The sequence below is a fragment of the Anser brachyrhynchus genome (genome assembly GCF_964034855.1).
Source record: "Anser brachyrhynchus genome assembly, chromosome: 26".
NCBI classification, from domain to species: domain Eukaryota; kingdom Metazoa; phylum Chordata; class Aves; order Anseriformes; family Anatidae; genus Anser; species Anser brachyrhynchus.
Genome location: NC_137719.1, coordinates 6,318,445 through 6,332,959, shown reverse-complemented (window position 1 = coordinate 6,332,959; position 14,515 = coordinate 6,318,445). Strand labels below are relative to the sequence as shown.

The following is a 14,515-nucleotide window of genomic DNA, read 5'->3' as shown; positions in this document are numbered from 1 at the left end:
GGAGCGCGGAGCAGCGGCAGCGGGAGCGCGGCGCGCCCTGCCCGGCCCTGCCCTGCCCGGCGCGGCCCGGCGGCGATGAGCCCGCTCCCCGTCGGCAACGGCAGCGCCTGGGGGGCGGCAGCCCCGGGCCCCGGCCCCAACTGCAGCGGGGCCGCCAGCCTGAGCCGGCAGTGGGCGGTGGGGGCCGCCCTGAGCCTCACCGTGCTGGTGATCGTGGCCGGGAACCTGCTGGTGATCGTGGCCATCGCCAAGACGCCGCGGCTGCAGACCATGACCAACGTCTTCGTCACCTCGCTGGCCTGCGCCGACCTCATCATGGGCCTGCTGGTGGTGCCGCCGGGGGCCACCATCCTGCTGAGCGGCCACTGGCCCTACGGCACGGTGGTGTGCGAGCTGTGGACCTCGCTGGACGTGCTGTGCGTGACGGCCAGCATCGAGACGCTGTGCGCCATCGCCGTGGATCGCTACCTCGCCATCACGTCGCCGCTGCAGTACGAGGCGCTGGTGACCAAGGGCAGGGCGCGGGCCGTGGTGTGCCTGGTGTGGGCCATCTCCGCCTTCATCTCCTTCCTGCCCATCATGAACCACTGGTGGCGGGACGGCGCCGACGAGCAGGCGGTGCGCTGCTACGACGACCCGCGCTGCTGCGACTTTGTCACCAACATGACCTACGCCATCGTCTCCTCCACCATCTCCTTCTACGTGCCCCTGCTCGTCATGATCTTCGTCTACGTCCGCGTCTTCGCCGTGGCCACGCGGCACGTGCAGCTCATCGGCAAGGACAAGGTGAGGTTCCTGCAGGAGCCCCCCAGCCCCGGCTCCAGGGGCGGCCGGCGGAGGCGACCCTCCCGCCTGCTGGCCATCAAGGAGCACAAGGCGCTCAAGACCCTGGGCATCATCATGGGCACCTTCACGCTCTGCTGGCTGCCCTTCTTCGTGGCCAACATCATCAAGGTCTTCTGCCGGCCGCTGGTGCCGGATCAGCTCTTCCTCTTCCTCAACTGGCTGGGCTACGTGAACTCAGCCTTCAACCCCATCATCTACTGCCGCAGCCCCGACTTCAGGAGCGCCTTCCGCAAGCTGCTGTGCTGCCCGCGCCGCGCCGACCGCCGGCTCCACGCCGTCTCGCAGGACCCGCGGCACTGCCCCTGCGCCTTCAGCCCCCGGGGGGGCCCCTCGGGGCACAGCAAGGCAGCCCCCCTGCGGCGCGGGGAGGACGGCGAGGCTCGGGGTGCCGGCGGGACGGAGGAGACGGCCCCGTCCCACGGCAGCGCCCACCAGCCGTGGCCCCTGGGCGAGCGCTGGCCGCAGGGCACGCAGGGCACGCTGTGTGAGCGGCTGGACGAGTGAGTACCTGCCTGTGCTGCGGGGGGGGCGGCACGGGGGGGGCGGTGGTCCCACGGGAGAGCGGTCTGGTGGGCATGGAGAGGGGGAGCAGGGGGTTCTGGGGGGGGCTGGGTGCGGGCTGAGAGCCGCTGCTCTCTGCTTTTAGGGTTCCCTAAGCCCCAGCCCCTCCGCTGGGCAGCAAAACTGGGGTCCTCGGTGCCCCCCCCACCCTGTCCCGCCTTGTCCCTTCCCGGGGAGTGCCCCCGCCACCAGAATAATTCATTCTCTCAGAGATAACGCTGGCTGTAAATAAGAAAGAAAGGCAGCCAGGCAGGAGCGTCCCAAACCCTGGCGTTTTGTCCCGTCTTCCCCCACTGCCGATTTCTTTCAGGGAGCCCCCCCTGTGGCAGGGCGGGCTGGGGGGGGGTCTCTGGCTGCCGGTCTGGGCTCGGTGTGTCCCTTTGTCCCCTGGTGGCTGCAGTTTGGGAGGGGAATTTATCCGGTCCCCCCTGTCCCTGCAGCCAGCAGCCCGTGCGGGGCTCTGCCCTGCCTGCAGAAACACGGCGTGGTTTCCCCCCGAGCTTTTTATTAGCGTTACAAAACGCGAATATTTTTCGGTGCGGGGGATTTCAGCTGGCTCCCTTCGGCCAGAAACCGCTCCTGACACCTGCGGGCAGGGAGGCTGCTGGCAGCGCGCAGGCAGAGCCGCTGCCGGGGGGGGGGGGGTGCAGAAGGAGCCGTGGGGAGGATTTCGGGGGGTGCGTTTCAGGAAAGGATCGGACCCCGCGGAGCCGGGGCGGCAGCTCCTGGGGAAGGTCGGGGGCTCTTCACACTCTGTGCTCTCCCATTGAAGGTTTACCGGCAGAGAGACGCCAGCAGGTCCTTCGGTGTGACCGGGAGCCGAGCCGAGGAGGCAGGACAGTAAGTGCGCTTCGCCTTCCCGGGGGGCAGCCGTGCCGTGGGGGCCCCCCGGGCGTGGACGCGGCCGCCCCTCGTCCCTGCAGCAGTCTCCTCTGACCAGCTTGGCCGTCCCCTTCCCTGGGGGAGCGCGGCCCTTGGCTGGCCCGCAGGCATGTGCCACTTGGGGCACGTGAGCCTGACGCAGGCATCTGCTGACCGTCCGGGGTGCTTTAACCCCCCTCGGAGCAGCGGGCTCGGCGGTGCTGGCCGCGTAGGGACTGCGCTTTGGGGCTGGCTTCAGGGCAGGACCCCCTCTTTGCACGCTTCCCTTTGGGGGGGGGGGGTTGGTTGTGAGCCCCACGGGATGGGGGTGCTGTGAGGGATGCGCCCCCGCACCCCGCCATCTCCTGCTGTCTCCTTGCAGGGCCGGGCGCTGCGACGGGGACGCTGCGTGGGGATGGAGGAGCAGCACGGGGGGTGGCGGCGCTGGAAGGACCCCCGGAGAGGAAGGGGGCTCCCCCTCGGGGAGTGCACTGGGCTCCTCTGATGCCGGAGAGCTGAAGCCAGCAGAGAAAAGCTCCCGAGCCTCCTGCGCTGAGGCTCCCCACAGCAGCACGGCCGCCAGGGACGGGGGGAAGCTGCCCGCGTGCCCCCCGACGTGGCTGGTGCTGGGACGCGGTGGCCAGCAGCTCTGCTCCCCCGCAGGACCCTGACTTCCCGGCCGTGCGGGGGCAGCCCCGCAGCGAAGGGAAGGAGGGTGCCCTGCAAATGAGACCCGGCCGTGATCCTCACCGGGTCGTGCCCCCGCTGCGGCGGTGAACTTCCCGGGGCTGCCGCGGTGCTGGGACCTGCAGCGACGCCGTCAGCTGGGGAACGCAGGGAGCGAGGGGATCTCCGGGCTTGGGGGCACCGGGCAAAACGTGCGAACTGTGCTCTCGTCCGATGGCGTGTTTATTCTGGGTGGATCTCCAGGTTCGCGGGGTTGGGGTCGGGAGGGGGGGTGTCGGGCGAAGCCTGCGGGAGCAGCGCCGCTTTGCCGCACCGGGACCACCGTGCGGCTTCCACCAGCAACGCGCAGAGCCGCTGCCACCCTCAGGGACACAGCCGGGTTGTTTCTGCTACTTCCCACCCAGCGGTGGAGGGGTGAACGCCACGGGGCCGTGCCACGCACCCCGAAACCCCGGGGGTGAGCGGAGCATGGCCCAGAGCAGCCGGGGCTGGGCAGGGGTGGGGAGCCCTGCAGGATTGGGGGGGTCACACCGTGGTTGTTGCAGGTGCTGGGGGCGAGGGCAGCGGTGCTGTGCTCTTGTTTTAAAGCCGCCGTGCGTGGCCAGGAGGGCGGCAGGAGGTGGCAGCACCCACGCAGGGTGTGCGCAGAGGGCACCTCTAGGTGCCTGTGCCACCCCGCCGGCCGCAACGCCGGGCAGTCAGCTGTAAATGCGTCGTGGTGACTGTGAGGTTTTTCTGCCTTGTTTCCCCCCCCCCCCCCAGCTGTGTGAAATAAATCTTGGAAACCCCCCCGTGATGCCTTCGGGTCCGTGACAAGCAGAGGGATGGGGCCGGGCACAGCCTCTGCAGTGGTTGTGCTCCCACCGGGGGGCTTTGTGCCCCCTCCCGGGGGGCTGTCAGCCTGGAAAAGCAGCCAGAAAATAGCCACCCCCATCCCACCATCATTTGGGAATTCGTACAGATGATTTGGGAGGGGCTGGGCTGGGGAGAGGCAGAGCACAGGGGCAGTGCTGGGAGGGATGGGGCAGCACCGGGGGCAGCGCCCCCGCTCCAGCAGCCCCCGGAGCTCTGGGGGGGCGCATTGATGGCACCTGGGGAGAGCTGCCAAGCACCTGGGCTGCGTTCCCAAATTGCCCCTCTGCCGGGCCCCCTTCTCTTTATTTGCAGCAGGCAGGGGCTGCTTGGGCTTGCTGCTGGAGGAAGGGACGTGTCCTGCTGTCCCCTGGGGGTGCTGCTGTGTGGGGCAGCTCCCCCCGAGACCTCTGGGTTGTGCTGCTGCTTCAAACGTTGACCCTAAGGAAATGCTTGGTGCTGGGTGAAAATCGAGGCCGCGGGGTGCCAGCCGAGGCTGCGGGGTGCTCCCGGTGCTGGAGGCTTGGGCAAGGGGCCGCTCTGGTCAGCGGGAGCCGCCCCGTGCTGGGGGCGCACCGAGCACCCCGTGGGGAGGCTGCTGGTCCTCGGAGCTGGTTTTGCCTGTGCAGGCACCTCACCGGCTCTTCCTTTCCCCAGGGGATGCCCAAGCAGCTGGGTGGCTTTATTCCTCACTTAGCCCTGCTCCCCTAGCCAGGGAGTTGCTGGTCCAGCTGCCTTCACCTCTTGCAGAAGGCAAACTGTGCTGCTGCGAGCTGCCTGGGGTCTGGGGGCTTGGGAGTTTGCTCTAAGCGCTCCTAAGCCACATTTCTTCCACGTGTCGCTGTTGCAGACTGGTTTCACTGTTTTCTCCCCCCTTTATTTCACAGGAGCCAGCTCCCGGTGCTGGACCAGCCGCGGAGGATGAGCAGCTCTTCTCTCGTCTCCAGGTCGCTGTCGGAGGAGAGGCCGGTCACCGCCCTCTGGGGTGAGCAGCGGCAGCCCCCGCCCCAGCTTCCCCCCACCTCTCAAACCCCGGCTGCTCTGCTCCCTTTGAGGGCAATTTCCCTCTGCACCGCAGCCGCCTGCACTCCCCTTGCTGCAGAAACCCCTGGGGGGGGCTGAGGGTTCCCCATGGCACAGGGACACCCCACGGCCCAGGGACGTGCCAGCCCTGGGGGGACACCGTGGGGACACCCGGGGGCACCCCCCTCTGCTTTCCCCACACCTGGGGCTTGTTGGGGGAGCAGCTCCTGCGTGCAGGGACGAGGCTGTGTGTCCGCAGGCTGCGAGCTGGGCACGGGCACGCGGCGCTGCGTGCTGCAGGAGGACGACGACTGCCTGGAGCACCTGGTCCTGCTGAGGACGGTAAGGCGCGCGGCACGGCTTGGGGCCCGCTCGGCCGCGCCGGGCTCCGCGTGCCACGGGGCTCTGCCGGGCTCCGCAGGTCTCCCTGGGGGCTGGCGCCAGGGACGAGCTGCACGTGGTGGCCGTGGAGTCGAAGAACACGTACGGAGGCTGCAAGCCGGTGCCCATCGCGTCGCTGCGCGGCTCGGTGCTCCCCATGGTAAGGGCAGGGCAGCGAGGGGCGGGGGGGGAAGCCTCGCCTGGGAACCACCCTCGGCCTCGGCGTGGGGGCTGCACAGGGGTCTCCAGGCAGTGCTGGGGGCTTTTTTTTTGGCTGTGCCTGCAAACCCCTCTGCTCTGCCCGAACGAGATGGGGCAGAGGAGCCCCCGTCCTGCGGCTGTTGCAGGGTTCGCCCTGTGCTGGGGATGGGGATGGGGTGGGGATGGGCTGGGGGTGCTCCGAGCTCTGTTTTTTTTTGCAGATCAGCCTCAAAGGCCTGGAGTTTGTCCCTCCGGTCACCTTCGTGCTGGAGTGTGGAGCTGGGCCGGTCTATCTCAGCGGGCAGCACGTCACCCGTGAGTCCCGCATGGGGAGCGGGGCCGGGGTGGCACCGGGGGTGCTCTCTGAGTCCCGCGGGGGCTTTAGAGGCAGCTCCCCCCCGTGCAGCAGCGTCTCCTTTTCCTAGTGGAGGATGACCGCAGGTACGGAGCCCGCGAGGAAGAGCTGGCAGAGGAAGATGCAGGCGATGAGGACGGTGCCAGAGCAGCGCAGGACGGGGAGTAGCCACAGTTTGGGGAGGATTTCTGCATCCTGGGAGTGCCGCCGGCTGATGGCAGGGCCATGGCAGGGCTGTTCCCTGTCGGGGGCTGCAGGTGCCTGGCACTGACGGGGCCAGGTCCTTGCCCAGGGTTACAAACTGCCTCTGCTTTGCATACCGCCCTTTCCTCCTCTCCCTGCCCGCCCTGTTCATAACGTGTTCTGAGAAATGCTCCCCCTTCCTACCACTCCTCCCCCCAATATTTTAGCGCAATCGCTACGGGAAAGAGCAAATATCCTGGGGCTAGGCTGCACTGTGCTCCAGGGTGCCCACACCAGCCTGCTGCTGCTCTTGTCCTGCCTTCCCTGCCACCGCTGCCTGCTCCCAGCCTCATCTCAGCAACGCTTACACCAAGCACGCTACCACGGGGACATCATGCCACCGACCCCTGGTGCTGGGGTGTCCCCATGAGCAGCCCCAGGGGGACAGGCTGGGGTCACCCCCACCTCCCCGCACTGCCCTGGGGGCTGCTCTCGCCCCCCTCCCTCCGAGGGGCATCGCTCCGCCGGGTGCCTGCTCAGCTGAACCCAGCAGCAGCACGCTGCCGTCTGCGCAGCGGCCCCGGGGAACGCAGCCAACGGCTGCTCAGAACCAGCAGCTGCCGGAATAATTCAATTAAAGCCCCTCGTGGAGGAAAATTGCCCCAATCCATCACGTGTGTGACGTTAGCTGGCAGGGGGTTTGTCTCCGAAGGGGAGCCCTGAACCTGCTTGGGGGGGTGGGAAGGGAGCAGGGGCACGGTGTGGGTGCCCCGCTGGGTTGAGCAGGAGGGGGACGGACGGACGAACCCATCCTGCTGGGCTCAGCATCGCGTGGCTGCGTCCGGCACAGCGCCGTGGCGTGGGGCTGCGCCCCGTGTGTGGCTCTGGCAGGGCAGCGTCACCAGCAGATGGCTGTGGCTGAGCTCCGCTCTCCTTTGTGAGCAGCCCGGGGGGGGGATTTAGTGCGAACTGAAGGCAAAGTGGCACCAGACGGCGCGGCCTCTGCTCTCCTCCAGCCACCACCTTTCTTTGAGTGCCAACGTGTGTGCTCTGCTGGGCTGGGTGCCTGCTGAGGCAGCAGCAAGCGCCGGGGACGAAGCTTGGCACGTCCGCTCTCGTCGCCCCCTGTAACCGTGCCACTTTTGTGTCCCCGTGCTTGCATTTACCGACTCAGTTGGGGCTCTGGGATCGTGGCACTGGGTGGGGGCCAAGGGAGGCTGTGGTGGGACTGATCCTGCCCGGCCGGCAGCCCCTTGCTGTCCCAGCGAGCCCCCGCCTCAGCAGCCCTGGTGAGTTCGTGGCTCCTGATTCCTCAGGCAGGAATTAAATGCATCGTTAATTGGAAGTCTTGCTGAACGCCAGCCGCGCGGTGTGATCCAGCAGCCGCATTCGGACATCTCGCTGGGTGCAGATTAAGCCACATAAAGAAATCCAGGAAGAAAAGAAACACAAAGTGGACTCAGGTCGGTGCCGCTGAATTTGCACAGTGGCCTCTCCAAAGCCCCGTGCTTGTCAGGGAGGTGCCTGGCGGTGAAGTGCACAAGCAGCTGAGGTGGTGCTGGCCGAGCTGCCCACCCTCGAGCCAGGAGCCTCCCAAAAGAGCCGTGGGAGCCCTGGGGACAGCAGCACGAGGCTGCTCCTCTCCTGGCGTCCTGCACCCCGCGGCGATGCTGCACCCTGCGGCGATGCTGCACCCCGCGGCGATGCTGCCCACGCCAGCCCTCGGCTGCCCCATGCAAGCTCCCTGCCCTGGGTTTAGTTCCCCAGCCCAGTGCGAGTGACGTCCCTGCTGCTTTGAAAAGTCAATTAAAAGGTGAAAATTTCCCCCGTTGTGTGCTGGCAGGAGAGGCGGGTTGGCGAAGGGCATGCCAGGGGCAATGCAGCACCTTGCAGGGGCCAACTTATGGAGCTCGCTGGGTGCGGGTGCGCGGGGACGGAGCCCTCACCCCATGCAGACCACGACCCCATGCAAACCACGACCCCATGCAAACCACGAGCCCTTCTGACCCCAGCTCTGCGGCACAGCCCCGACAGCCCCGGCTGTGTGGGTCCCCGGGGCGCTCGCAGCCTCTCTGCACGGGGGGGGCTGTGCTTGGGCGCTGCCTTCACCCCCTCCCCGCGGTTGCGGAGCGCTCGCCGCGTCCTGCACGGCAGCATCTCGTGGAGGGCTTTGGCATAACCATGGCAACTGCCAGGTAATTAACAGACGGCTCTCAATGTCATGGGAACAATCCAGGAGCAAACAGCGCGCGCGGGCGCTGGGCTGCACGCCTCCCCTGCCCCCCCGGTGCAGGATGTGGCCCGCAGGACTCCACCTGCCCTGCCCCAAAACCGGCTCCGTGTGCGCTGCCCCCACGTCCCCTGGGCACCAGTGGCAGGTCTGGCACGAATGGGCAGCCCCCAGCTCTCCGTACCATTAATGCCCAAGACAGAGATTTAATTTTCATTAAATTAATGCCAGCCCGTGATACAAAACCAGGATCTTATGTTCCGAGTGCTGGGGGGTTAAAGACTTTCTGTGGAGAACGAGGGACAGTACTTCTGGCAGGGAATAGGACAGTAAGAGTGAAATTTCAATGCAGAAGATGCTCCGTTTGGGGTAAAAGCTGCTCTGAAACTGATGGGAACAGCTCGTGGTGCCCCAAAACAGCAGAGGAGCCCGCGGTGCGAGGCATTGCCACCGGTGCAGGGAGCAGGGCTGCCTGTTGCTCCGGCTCCAGATGCGTCCTTCGTGGCGGGGTGCCCTACCAGGGCGCGGGGCGAAGCAGGCAGGGCGCACAGGAGCTGAACTAAACCCACAATTAACGCAAATTTGGGCTGCCGAGCTTGCGGGGGGCTTCTGAGCGGCGCTGCAAAGCTCTGAGGCTGGCTGCAGTTCTCCATTCGTTTCCACTGGAGACTCAAAACCCGCAGTGGGGTTTGCCTTGGGGAAGTTCGGCACGTAAGGGCTTAGGAGTAAAACGAGGGCTGGTACAGAGAGAAAGGAACACGGCTACGAGTCCTGCGCTGTGAGAGTGGGAGATAATACATGGAAATAGCTCAGGAAATTAAAGTTTGCCTGCAGCGCGTTCGGAGATGATTCAGTGGGCAGCAGGGGAGGGAGGCGACGCGTGCGGAAGGCAGGGCTGCGCCTGGGGCGCACCGGGACCCCGCTCCTCCCGGGCTCTGCCTGCCACCGCTCTGCTTTTTGCCCCGGATTTTTGCCTCGAGTTTCCTCCTCGCCCCCTGCCCCATCTTCGCAGCTGATGAAACGAAAGCGCGGCGCTGCTCTCGGCAGGGCCGTGGGAACACCTCGGTGGAGCCTCTGGAATCGCAGCAGAAAGGCAAGGCGGCCGAGCTGCTGCCAGCGCCGACCTCGTAGGAGAGCGCGGCTAATCTCGTTAGGGGCAGACCGCGGAGTGCAGGCGCACGAGGCTTTGGTCAGTGCAAAAGTAGCAGAGCATCCTTATTCAGTTACCCATTAACGTCCTCTGCGATTTCCAGAGACGTTAGGAGCGACTCTCTGGCTCGCCTGCCGCTTCCCTTTGCCTCTGCCAGGAGCTGCCCCTGCGCAGCGGCTGGGCGCAGCAGAGGCAGGCTCGCCGCGACGCTCCGTCTGCAGGGCTGCTGCTGAGCCGGCTGCAGGTGAGTGCCTCCTTCTCGGGGCCGGACCTGCCGCTTTTCCCCCTTTCCCTTCTCTCCACAGAGCCGTGGGCGCTGTTTAACCCCGTGCTGCCTCTCCTAGGGGGCTGTTTGCCAGCGTCGCCTCTTTTCTGACCCTCGTTTCCGATTTTCCAGGGAGCTGCAGCGAGGAGCCACCGCCCCGGGGAGCCCCCCGGCTCCCACCCTGGCGTGGGGCAGGATCCTGCGGGGTGGCACGGCCGTGATGAGGAGCAGGATGCGCCCCACGGCCACCTGAACCCTGCGACCGCCGGCTTTTGGGGGGCCAGGACGTCCCAGGGAGCTGGTTAGGGTCGAAGGGGCCATGGAGCCCAGCGGGGACGGGGCCAACACCACCGCCTACGAGCTCGTCCTGCAGAACCGCCCCAACGCCAGCGCACAGTTCACCGGGGTGCAGCTCATCCAGTCCTTCAAGCCCCTCATCATCCCCTGCTACGCCCTCGTCGTCCTCGTCGGCATCTTCGGCAACTACCTGCTCCTCTACGTCATCTGCAAGTCCAAAAAGATGCACAACGTCACCAACTTCTTCATCGGGAACCTGGCCTTCTCGGACATGCTGATGTGCGCCACCTGCGTGCCCTTCACCCTGGCCTACGCCTTCAACCCCCAGGGCTGGGTCTTCGGGAAGTTTTTGTGCTACTTCGTGTTCCTGATGCAGCCCATGACCGTCTACGTCTCCGTCTTCACGCTCACGGCCATCGCGGTGGACAGGTGAGGTGGGCGCAGGGGGCGGCGGGGGGGGGGGGGGTCCGGGCTCTGGCAGGTCCCGCGGCAGCCTGCTGAAGTTTGGTGCGTTCACACTTGTGGCATTAACTCCGCCGGGGACGTTCCAGCTCCTCCGCTGGTCCGCATCAGGCGGTGGGCAAGCTTTACCGGACTACGCACACCTTTCCTGGGGGTTGGCATCCGGGGGGCTCTGTCTGGACAAACCCTGCCCCTGCTGCGGGCTCAGGCTGGGCGCTGCCTTCCCTGGGGTGCCTGGGTTTGGAAACGCGAGCCTCCTGCCTCCCCCGCCGCGGTTTTTCTCCCAGGTTTTCATACTACGCTGTGTAAATTTGCGTCAGGATTACCTCCGTGGCCTGGCAGCTGGATGGAGAGCGCTTGTGCCTCCGGCAATGGGCATGGGCAGGACGTGGCAGGGGGGCTGTTTTAGAAAACCGGAGTTTCCATAGATACGTCGTGCCATAAAAGCAGCCTCAGGCCCTGCGGGGACGCAGCGAGGCAGGCAGAGCCCGGAGCGGCAGCACCAGGAGAGGCTCGGAGCCCTTCGGGAGGGTTCCCCTGCTGCTGGCTGGAGGGCGAGAAGGGGCTGAAGTGGGGAAGGCGAAAGCAGGGGAGATTCAGCTAGAATAGCCGAGAAAACTTTGAGTGTTTGTGAGCTAAGCTTCCCTTGGTGGTGGTGTTAAGCGGCCAGGAGTGTTTGCACTGTTCTTTTACGCTTCAACAAAGCTGCTTTTTTTTGGGGTGAGAAGACCAATTCGCCGGTGTTTTTCCCACTAAACAGGCACCCACGAAATCACACCGCCCTCACCCCCTCCGTACAGCAGCCTTGGCATTTACACCAAGCGATGATTTCGGCCCAAGCCCTCCGGCTGTGGCTCGGCTTTGCCGCAGCTCCGCCGGGCTCTGCTGAGCTCCTGTGGGGCGCAGCCCTGGTGCTCAGTGCTGTGTCCCCGGTGCTCAGCGCTGTGCCCCCGGTGCTCAGCGCTGCGTCCAGCTGAGGGGTTCGGTCTCGGCATCACCAGGACTCGGAGATGCGGGGCTGCTACCAAGGGCAGAGCGAGGGAGCTGTGAAATCCCATTATTGCTGCCGAGTGCAGTGAGCGGGGAGCTCCCCGAATGCAGGCGCTCGGTCACGGCCGTAGGGAGAGAGGAGTGGGGGACGCGCAGGGGAAGGGGGAAGAAGGGGATTAATTGGGGGGGTTATTTGCTTGGTGCCGCCTGCAGCCCTGCAGCCAGAGACGATCTATGGGAGGGGTGCTGGGGTGCTGAGCCCTGCTCCCCAAAACCACACGAGCCACCCTTGGCAGGGCAGGGGGACGCCGCCGCCCCCGGCCCCATCCAGCCCCATCCCACGAGTGGTTGGGGGCGGCTCCCCCCCCCCCCGTCCCCGCAGGTACTACGCCACCGTGCACCCCCTGAAGAAGCGCATCTCGGTCACCAGCTGCGTCTACGTGGTGGGGGGCATCTGGCTGCTGTCCTGCGCGCTGGTGGCCCCGGCGGTGGCGCACACCTACCACGTGGAGTTCCGGCAGCAGGGCTTCGCCATCTGCGAGGAGTTCTGGATGGAGAAGGAGGCGCAGCGCCTGGCCTACGCCTACAGCACCCTGATCCTCACCTACATCCTGCCGCTCTCCGCCGTCTCCCTCTCCTACCTGTGCATCTCGGTGAAGCTGAGGAACCGCGTGGTGCCCGGGCACCCCACGCAGAGCCAGGCCGAGTTCGACCGCCTGAGGAAGAGGAAGATCTTCCGCCTCATCGTGCTGGTGGTGGCGGCCTTCGGGGTCTGCTGGCTGCCCATCCACGTCTTCAACGTCATCCGGGACATCGACATCAGCCTCATCGACAAGCACTACTTCCTGCTCATCCAGCTGCTGTGCCACTGGTTCGCCATGAGCTCCTCCTGCTGCAACCCCTTCCTCTACGCCTGGCTGCACGACCGCTTCCGCGGCGAGCTCAGGAAGATGTTCGCCTGCGAGCACCGCATCCTCCCCGCCAACAACTGCGCGGCCGCCAGCGTCGTGCTCTGAGGGCCCGCGCCCCGGCTGCCCCCCGCGCCCCCACCCGTCGCCGCGTCCACCAGAGGTTTCCCCGCCGATGCGCTGCCGTGGGGTCCCCGACGCTCGTCCCGTCCCGTCCGTGCGGGGACCGATCCTTCCCCGTGGTGGGGGCGAGGTGTTACCCCTGGCACGGCTCCCCCCCCACCCCCTGTGCGCCTGGGTGCCGCCCCAAGGTCTGTGCGCCCAGCGCCGGGGAGTCCGGTCCCGGTGGCCGCGGGGTACCCGGGGAAATAGGGGGGGGACGGGGCTGGGGTGGGTAACGGGGCTCCGGCAGGACAAAGTGCCCGGGGAGCTTCGTGCTTGGCTTTGGGGCCGCAAGCACGTCATTATTGTGAATTAACCAAGAAAATGGGGCCCGCATCCAGCTGCGGCGAGCTCCGGGGGCGGCGGTTCGGTGCCCCCCGTCAGGCGCGTCGCGTGGCCTGCATTAAATCCGTTCCGGGCGCTGGAAACAGAAATTCTCCTGCGAGATTGTTTTCCGAGGGACGCCCGTGCTTTTCGGGTAACCTCAAAGCGGGCCAGGAGACAGCAACGGGGTGACCCAGCCGGAGCTTGGAGCCCCCCCCCCCCCCCCGGGGGCTGTGCTGGGAGCCCCCCCGGCTCTGCCCTTTGCTGCCGGAGGGGACACCGGGGGTCCCCCCCCCCCCCACCCGCTGCCCCACGCTAAGCACACCCGGGTTAACCCACGGCCGGTTCTGGGAAGCGGGCTGAGCCCCGTCCCCCCCCCCCCAGGCACGCCGACCTCCTCCTGCCTCCCCCCACCCCCCCTTTGCCCACTGCCCCCCCGGGTGCGATCTGCTGCGTGTCCGCGTGCGCCCGGCCTCATCGGCAGCGCGGTGATGGCGCATCGTGTGCCTGCGCCTCTTATCGCTGATGGACCCCACAGCCCCCCCCCACAGCCCCCAGCAGCCCCCCGCAGCCCCCCGCAGCCCCCCACAGCCCTCAGCAGCCCCCCCAGCTCCCCGCAGCCCCCAGCAGCCCCCCACAGCCCCCAGCAGCCCCCCCAGCCCCCCGCAGCCCCCCGCAGCCCCTTTCCACACCGACTGCCCCCACCGTGCCGTGCCCACCCCCAGCAGTGGGGTGGTGCGGGGGGAGTCCCCAGCGCCCGTCCCCCCTGGGTGCGAGCAGGGGGCCGTGGGTGCAGCCGGGGGGGGCACAGGGGAATGCCGGGGGGGGGGCTGGGATGGAGGGGTGAGGCCCTGGGGGGGGTGGGGGGTGGGAGGTGGGCTGGGGACGTAGGTGGGGGTCTGCACCCATGGGTGGGGAGGGGGAGGAGGAGGAGGAGGAGGAGGAGGAGGGGGGGGGCTCAGCCTGAGCCTCTCCTGGCAGCAGGGGTGGCGGGGGGGGGGGGGGGGGGGGCAGCACACACACACACCGGTACACAGACGTGTGAACAGATGTGACCTGTGCACACCTGTGCCTGTACGCGCACACACACAAATCTGTACAGGCACACACCGCTGCACGCCCACCCCTGTGCACACCCAGGTGTGCTTCCCACCCAAGCACCCCGGTGTGCACACACTCGCACCCCTGCACGCACACACATGCACGCCCCTGTGCACACCCCTGTACGTGTGCACACCCACACCTGTACATACACAGCCCTGTGCACGCACACACACTCACACACCCCTACACGTGCACACATACTCACACTTGTGCGTACATTCAGATGTGCATGCACGCACACACCTGCACACACACCTGCACACACACACACACCTGTACACACACCTGTACACACACCTGCACACACACACCTGTACACACACCTGCACACACACACACCTGCACACACACCTGTACTCATCCTCACCTGTACACACACCCCCCCATGCACACCCCTGTACATATGCACACCTGTCCACACCCAGACCTGTACATGCACAGCCCCGTGCACACGCACGCACGCTTGCACAGCCCTACCTGTGCACACACACTTGTGCACACCTGCACACGTGCATTCACACCCCCCCATACTCACACTCACCTGTACACCCCCCCCCATACACACACACACACACCTGTACACACACACACGTGCACACACACTTGTGCACACGTGCACACGTGCCTTCACACACACCCCCCGCGGTACACACCCCCCCCGTACACACACCCC

At 66.7% G+C, this 14,515-nt stretch overlaps 2 protein-coding genes across 2 annotated transcripts; both read left to right on the top strand.

The window, feature by feature from the left end:
- Positions 1–7,107, top strand: ADRB3 (adrenoceptor beta 3). Its single transcript, XM_080568500.1, has 6 exons — positions 1–1,346; positions 4,695–4,792; positions 5,090–5,172; positions 5,252–5,371; positions 5,634–5,727; positions 5,838–7,107. The coding sequence occupies exons 1-6, from the start codon at positions 76–78 to the stop codon at positions 5,933–5,935; spliced, it is 1,764 nt and encodes a 587-aa protein (XP_080424626.1). The 5' UTR covers positions 1–75; the 3' UTR covers positions 5,936–7,107.
- Positions 7,108–8,068: 961 nt separating this feature from the next.
- Positions 8,069–13,043, top strand: LOC308183010 (prolactin-releasing peptide receptor-like). The gene is made up of 3 exons (XM_080568499.1): positions 8,069–9,574; positions 9,728–10,321; positions 11,727–13,043. The coding sequence occupies exons 2-3, from the start codon at positions 9,915–9,917 to the stop codon at positions 12,358–12,360; spliced, it is 1,041 nt and encodes a 346-aa protein (XP_080424625.1). The 5' UTR covers positions 8,069–9,574; positions 9,728–9,914; the 3' UTR covers positions 12,361–13,043.
- Positions 13,044–14,515: the final 1,472 nt, after the last annotated feature.